The sequence below is a fragment of the Orycteropus afer genome, unplaced genomic scaffold (genome assembly GCF_000298275.1).
Source record: "Orycteropus afer afer isolate SDZICR_OR568_19922 unplaced genomic scaffold, OryAfe1.0 scaffold00689, whole genome shotgun sequence".
In the NCBI taxonomy this organism is placed as follows: Eukaryota; Metazoa; Chordata; class Mammalia; order Tubulidentata; family Orycteropodidae; genus Orycteropus; species Orycteropus afer.
Window position 1 is genome coordinate 692,270 of NW_006922276.1, and position 7,725 is coordinate 699,994.

At 58.1% G+C, this 7,725-nt stretch overlaps 1 protein-coding gene across 1 annotated transcript in view; it reads right to left on the reverse strand.

The window, feature by feature from the left end:
• Positions 1-7,725, reverse strand: part of PRKCG (protein kinase C gamma) — a 26,958-nt gene that overhangs the window by 18,071 nt on the left and 1,162 nt on the right. Inside the window, exons 2-4 of the mRNA XM_042783125.1 lie at positions 6,243-6,325; positions 1,120-1,231; positions 866-997 (exon numbers count right to left, since the gene is read on the reverse strand). Of these exons, the coding sequence (XP_042639059.1) occupies positions 866-997; positions 1,120-1,231; positions 6,243-6,325 (327 nt within the window). The remainder of the gene's footprint in view (positions 1-865; positions 998-1,119; positions 1,232-6,242; positions 6,326-7,725) is intronic.

Sequence of the window (7,725 nt, forward strand, 5' to 3'; positions counted from 1 at the left end):
CTTCCTTCTGAGGAGTGGCTGGTGGGTTTGAACCGCCAGCCTTCTGGTTAGCAGTCAAGTGCCTTAGGCACTATGCTACCAGAGTCTGAACTATCAGGAAACCTGAGCGGCCCTACAGCCAGGCCCTCCCAGCACCTGGCAGGAATCCCGATACCGAGAACAGACATTAAAGGCGCTGACGGCTGACGAACAACCTGTATGGGATCCAACTGACAACAGCAACGCTAAAGCTTAGATAGGAACCTTAGGAGCAGTGAGTTTACGTTACTGCGTAAGAAAAGGAGGGCGAGCATGGTGGCGCAACTCAGAGAACGCCAGCACCTCACTGAGTTGTCCGTGTAGAAACATGAACGGGTGTTTGCTTTGCGGTGTTTGTTCCCAATAAAAACTAATAAAACTTAAAGGAACAAAAGGCGCTAACATTCGCAAAGAGGCAAAGCAGGGGCGGCGGGGCTTCCAACTAGAGGGGGCGTGGCTGGCCCGGTGGTCAGCCTGGGAGGCGGGGCTAGGAGCATGGGCGTGGCCACCCAGAGGGGCGTGGCCTCTCAGTGAGGTGTGGTCTCCAGCGGGACAACAAAATCGCGTTACCACGGAGTCGATTCTGACTCAGGCGACTCCATGTGCCGTGGAGCAGAACTGCCCTAGTGTGTTCTGGGCTGTAATCTTCACGCAAGCAAATCGCCAGGCCTTTCCTCCGCAGCACCACTGGGTGGATTCGAACCACCAACCCTTGCGTTAGGAGGCTCGCTGCAAGAGCTTGCTACCCAGGAACCTGGTGTGGGACCAGCGCGTAGGTGCATTCACTGCGCCCCGCCCCACGCCTGGAGCAGGAGGCGAGGCCTCAGAGGAGGGGGCGTGGCCTTACCCGTGACGTGGATCTCGTCCGAAGTCGGAGCCCGGATCTCCAGCTGCAGGCGCCCGCGGCGCTCCGTGTGGTCCACCCCGCACAGGGAGGGGACGCTGCGCACGCAGCGCCGGTGCACGTTCATCTCGCAGCCTGGGGGCACAACACTGAGGGGGTCGCACTGCAAGCCCCGCCCCAGCCCCAGGGTCTCCCCCCCCGCCCCCAGCATTTGCAGGCTGGGGCCTGGAGCCGCCCGCCGCTCGCGCCACACTCACACGAGCATTTCATCCCCTGGTGCACCAGCCCGTAAAGGAGGGAGCCACAGTGGTCGCAGAAGGTGGGGCTGCTGTAGCTGTGCAAGCGGAACTTGTGCTTGTTCCGGGGGTCCTGGGGGCGGAGAAGAGGCCGTCAGCCGCGGGGTGCAGGGTCTGGGGCCCCTGGGGCGAGCGCGCCTCTCTGCGCCTTTCCGCCTGGCTCTCTTGGGTGTTCCTGTCGCCCCCTGTCGCTCACTCCCTCTCCAAGCATTTGCCCAGCGCCCCCTGTGTGGCAGGCACCGTTCCGGGTGCCAGGAACCAGCGGGAAACCAAACAAGTAGCCACCCCTGTGCGCACGGCAAACCAGGTACGTGAATACAATAGCATGACGGTGGTGCCCGGGGGACCCCAAGCTCCCCGGGGTCCGGGGGAGCCGGACCGCGAGGGCCTGCTGGCATTAGGTCCCCTCCGGCTTTGACTCACGCTGACCCCATACAGGAGCACATCTGGCCGCCTGTGGCCCTGTAGGGAAGCGTTCGGCTGCCAACCGGAAAGCTGGCAGTTGGAACTTAGCAGCGGGTCCGCGGAAGAAAGATGTGGCAGTCGGCTTCCTTAAAGGCTGACAGCCTTGGAAACCGCACGAGGCAGTTGTGCTCTGGTCTCTAGGGTTGGTGTGAGTCAGAGCCCACTCCAGGGCAGTGGGTTGGCTTTGGGGTTGAGTCTTTAGGGAGCAGAGGGCCAGGTCCGTCTCCCTTGGAGCCACGAGGTGCGTTTCAACCTGGAGACTCCGTGTGACAGAGGACAGCCGCCCCGCAGGGTCTCCGAGGCTGTAATCCACAGGAACAGTCACCAGGGCTTTTCTTCAGCGGCTTCACTGGTGAATTCCAACTCCAGCTTTTCAGTTAACAGCCGAGCGCTTCACTAGTGCACCACCAGGGTTCCTTGGGACCGCGAGAGGTGGGATGTGTCCAGGCAAAGCCTCCTGGACAAAGAACACTTGAGCGACCCCTAAAGGAGGTGGGTGTCCATCAGCCTACAGTCCCTGCCTCCCATAATTTCTGCAAGCACCGCCCTGGGGACTTCAGGGCCACGCTGGGCTCCAGGTCATTCACTGCCAGCCTAGGTCAGCGTCTGCACTGGGCTCCGGCCTTCACCCGCTGTCTGGCCTGCCTTCGTGGGGTGTCATGGGGGACGGAAGCATGGCCCCTCCCTCACAGGGACCCCGGAAGCCTCCATGCAAGAAGAGCGGGGCTTGGTGTGTTAGCCACACCTAGTAGGGCAGTTACTGCAGCTCCCACATGGCCCCGGGTGTCCGTCCATAAGGGACGGCCCACTTCCCGGCTGTGGGGTTTGGGGCAAGTGTGTTCTGCGAGCTGCGGTTCCGTCCTGTCAAGTGAAAATAAACAGCCCCTCCTGAGGGGTAGCCGTGAATCGAATCCACTTGATGGCAGTGAGTTTGGGTTTTTTTTTTTTTTTTTTTTGGTTATCTTGAAGCAAAACGCGCTCTGCTCTGGTGGCATAGTGCCTAAGGCATTCCACTGCTAACCAGAAGGTTGGCGGTTCAAACCCACCAGCCACTCTGTGGATATAAGACTGGGCAATCTGCTTCCGTGAAGATGTACCACCTTGGAAAACCAATGGAGGTCGCTATGAGTCGGAATCCACTCGACAGCAGGGAGTTTGCTTTGCTGGTTGAGCCTGACGCCAAGCTGCGCCTGCAGTTTGGTGAAGCAGGCACTGAGGATGCCAACAGACCAGACGTCCTCCCCTCCCCCTCCCAGCCTGGTCTCCTTGTTAAATGATTTGGTATTTGCTATTTCTTCCAAGGATGCACTGAAAGACGTAGGATGGGGAGATTCAGAACTGTCTTAGACTTTCATTTATTTTGCTGTTCAATGTGGTTTCTGTTTTTGAGTGATATTGGCTGGGGAAGGCTGGGGGCGGTTGCCTTAATCGCTTTCAATGCTCTGGGCGCTAAAGGTCTTCAGATGACCCCCCACACACACACACTCAAAGGTCCCTGTGGGGCTAAATGACAGACTGTGGTGAAAGTCTTCATTAGAGTGTCTGGCACATAAGCCGTACAATGATAGCAGCTATTGTTAACTATTGTGAAGGTGACACCCAGAGCCAAACTGATTCCGACTCACAGCGCCCCTAGAGGACAGAGTGGAACTGCCCCACAGGGTCTCCAAGGCTGTCAGTCTTCACAGAAGCAAAGCCCAAACCACACTCACTGCCGTGGAGTCGATTCCAACTCACAGCGCCCCTAGAGGACAGAGTGGAACTGCACCGCAGGGTCTCCCAGGTTGTCAGTCTTTAAGGAAGCGGACCGCCTCATCTTTCTCCCACAGAGCAGCTGGTGGGTTGGAACACCTGACCTTTTGGTTGGAATCAGCTCAATGGCAACTGTTTTTGGGGGATTTGGAATCTTTCCCACCATCTTTCTCTGGAACACTTCCTGCAAATAAACACGCCCAAAATGACATGCAAATTCCCTGCATTGCCTACAACAGAAGGGCTTCCGAGAAGCGTCTGAGAACCATTTCCACTGATGAACCCTACGGGGCACGGTTCTGCTGTGACCCACCTGGGGTCGCCACGAGTCGGAAGCAACTCAACAGCAGCTGGGACTGCCCCTGGCATCCCCGCCTACCTGCAGGCTCTCGGGAGATGCAGAGGGCTCCAGCAGCTTGCAAAAGGGCCACGGAACTGCTAAGTGGTGGAGGCGAGATTCGAGCCCAGGTGTTCTAGATCTGGGGCCTGTGCTCACATGGGGGCATTCGCAATACCTAACCTCGTAGTGGTGGGCCGATTCAGCCCTATACTGTATGTAAGATACCTGCTGAGAGCATGCAATGAGTTTAGACAAATGAGATCCTGTTGTTGTTATGTGCCGTCAAGTCGGACCCGACTCATAGCGACCCCTCCTTGGGTTTCCGAGGCGGTATCGCTACGGAAGTAGATTGCCCAACCTTCCTTCCAAGGAGTGGCTGGCGGGTTTGAACCACCAGCCTTCTGGTTAGCAGTCAAATGCCTTAGGCACTACACCACCAGAGCTCCCAAATGAGATCTAGTGATAGTGAAAGGAACCCTGGCAGTGCAGCGGTTAACACACTCAGCTGCTAACCAGAAGGTGGGCAGTTTGAACCCCACCAGCCACTCCGCAGTAGACAGATGAGGCAGTTGGCTTCTGTGAAGATTGACAGCCTTAGAAACCCTGTGGGGCAGTTCCACTCTGTCGTCTAGGGGCGCTGTGAGCCAGAGTTGACTCCATGCAGTGGGTGGTTGGTGCTGCTAACCAAAATGTTGCCAGTTCAAACCCACCCAGTGGCTCCAGGACAGAAAGACCCGGTGATCTCCCCCGTAACAATGACCCCCTTCTGTGGAGTCGATTGTGGTGCACAGAGGCCCTATAGGTCAGAGGAGAACTGCCCGTAGGGTTTCCGAGGCTGTAAATCTTTATGGGAGCGCACTGCCCCGTGTTTCTCCCACAGAGTGGCTGGTGGATTCAAACCAAGAACCTTTTGTTTGGCAGTCTGACGCCTAACTCCTGTGCCCCCAAGGCTCCTTCTATAAAGATGACAGCCTAGGAGACCCCATGGGGCAGTTGTGCCCTGTCACACTGTGGCTGTGAGTTGGATTCCACTCCGTGGTGCCAGACAACAACCACCACAGTGTGGGTAGTAGAGGTGCCAGGTGGGCCAGTCACCAGTAAACCAATAATGCACACAGATGCTGCACACAGTCCAAACCAAAACCCAACGCACTGCCATCGACGTGGATCCGACTCACCACCACCCCTCCTTGGGTTTCCCAGGTGCTATCACTGCGGACATTGTCCAGTCCTCCTCCCGGGGAGTGGCTGTTGGGTTTGAACCGCCAGCCTTCTGGTTAGCAGTCCAATGCCTTAGGCACTGCACCACCAGAGCTCCCGCTGTGGACAACGCTGCTCCATAAATGTTCTACAAAGTCACATCCTTTATGGGAACTTTGATTCCCTTCATCCGACAAACTAGCAAAATGCCTCATGGACTTCTGTGGGTCAATCTGTCTGTCTGTCTGTCTGTCTGTCTGTCTCCACCCACTAATCATAAAACCATCCTCAACCCTGTGTCAAACCCCAGGCTAAACTCTTAACACGTGTGATCTCATTGACCCATCAGAACAAGCCTGGGGCTGTCCCCCACACAGCCGCTGGCCACACGTGGCTCTTTCATCGGAATCCTTTCCAATGACATGAAATGTAAATTTCCATCCCACAGCGGCCGCAGCCATGGTTCAAGAGCTCCAGGTCTCTTCCACGGCTGTGTGTGGCCGGTGGCCGCCCTACGGGACAGCACAGATGGGGCGGATTCCATTGCTGCAGACCAGCACTGCTGGTCAACATGTGACCGTCAGCCCCATTTCATGGGGGTGGGGAGGAAACTGAGGCTCAGAGAGAAGACCTGACAGGCCAGACAGCAAGGGAGGGAAGGGCAAGGCCGTGCGCCCAGTGTGACTATTCTTGAAAGCCTCCAGTGTGTCTCTGGAGAGACAGAGAGTGAGCTGTGAGTGCGTGCACACGTATGCTCTGTACGCACACGTATGCTCTGTGAGGGCCCCTGTAGGCACACGCACGCCTGCGTACCATGTCCGCCTCAGCGTCTCTCCAGCCCCTCTCCACAGGGTGGTCTCTGTCTCGCTGGGTCTCTCTGGAGCCCCCTCTCTTTTGCCCGGTGTCTTTGCCTCAGGTCCATTGCACTCTCCCCCTGGGTCTCCATTTCTTCCTACGTATCTCTTCCTCTCTCTGAGACACTCTCTGTCTTATCTCGGGATCTTGGCGTTGGCACCAATGTCTCTCTCATCTGTCCCCTACCCCTCCTGTTTGGAGGCTCGCAGCCCACGCCCTTCAGTGGCCAGCCTGGGTCCCCTCACCCCGCGTCCTCTCTGTCTCCTACCTGCGTCCCCAGACTTCTCAGGCCCCCCTCTCGCTTCCCCTTTCCAGGCCAAGGGCAGGGAATCTGGGCCACATGAGCTCCCCTATCTCCCCGGCCCCCCTCCCCTCCCAACCTTAAAAATAGCAGGAGAAATTGGGACGGACGCCGAGGGGGTGGGGGTGGGGCGCGGCCCGAGGAGGAGGAGCCAGGTGTCTGGGCACTCACGTCCGTCTGGGGGCCCTTCCCGGCACCTGGACACTCGAAGGTCACAAATTCGTGGCATCGCCGATGGACTACAAAGCTGCAGACTGCGGGGTAAAGTCAGAGACAGAGAGAGACTCAGGTAAATCCAGAGAGACCCCGGAGCCGGGAAACCAGAGAGAGACAGACAGACAGACAGACAGAGACCCCAACACAGAGAGAGACCCCGGAGCCGGGAAACCAGAGAGAGACCCCGGAGCCAGGAAACCAGAGAGAGACAGACACATAGAGAAACACTGACCGAGACAGGCAAACGGAGACCCCAACACAGAGACCCCAGAGCCAGGACATCAGAGAGAGACAGACAGACAGACAGACAGAGCCCCCAACACAGAGAGAGACCCCGGAGCCGGGAAACCAGAGAGAGACAGACACATAGAGAAACACTGACCGAGACAGGCAAACGGAGCCCCCAACACAGAGAGAGACCCCAGAGCCAGGACATCAGAGACAGACAGACAGACAGACAGACAGAGCCCCCAACACAGAGAGAGACCCGAGAGCCAGGAAATCAGAGAGAGATACGCCAACAGAGAGAGAGAGACCAACAGACAGGCAGAGACAGAGACCCCAACACAGACAGAGACCCCAGAACCAGGAAATCAGAGAGAGATACGCCAACAGAGAGAGAGAGACCCCAACACAGACAGAGACCCCAGAACCAGGGAATCAGAGAGAGATAAACGCCAACAGAGAGAGAGAGACAGACAGAGACGCCAACACAGGAAGCGACCCCAGAGCCAGGAAATCAGAGAGAGACATGAATAGAGAGAGAGACAGAGACCCCCCACAGAGATAGATGGAGAGACAGACCCAACATACACAGAGAGACAGAGAAAACCAGGAAGAGAGAGAGACCCAACAGGAAGAGAAGAGAGACCAACACCGGGAGACAGGCAGGACCAGAGACCTGGGGCTCTCAGTGGGAGACACGGAGCGCAGAGACCCGGCAGGCACACAGCCCAGAGAGGAGAGAGACTCCAGACGGAGACAGACCCAGAGGCTCGCAGAGAGCAAGCGGGTACTCTCAGATGGAGCGGGGAGCAGCAACTTGGGCAGAAGTGAGTCTGGGGGCGCTGGCTGCCGCCCCCCTGCCTGACTCACTGACTCACGCTGTTCTCGGCGGGGGCAGCTGGCGCCGCAGGGCTCGCCCCCCTCTCCCGCCCCCCGTCCTTGACGGCCGCCTGTCCCCCCACCAGTGACCCCACCCGGCCTGCTCCTGCCTAGGACGGCTCGGGTTGCCCTGGAGACGGCAGCCCGGGGAGGGGGGGCTCTGACAGCATCGCCAGCCCCCCTTCCTTCAGCTCCCCTTTTCCAAGTCTCTCCGTTCCCATGGCAACAGATTCTCCAAATATCTGTCCCCACCTGGAGCCGGCCGAGGGAGGGCCCCGGCACCACCTCCGCCTGCGGCCCCGCCATCAAAGCTGCCTCCCAGCGGCAGGCGGGG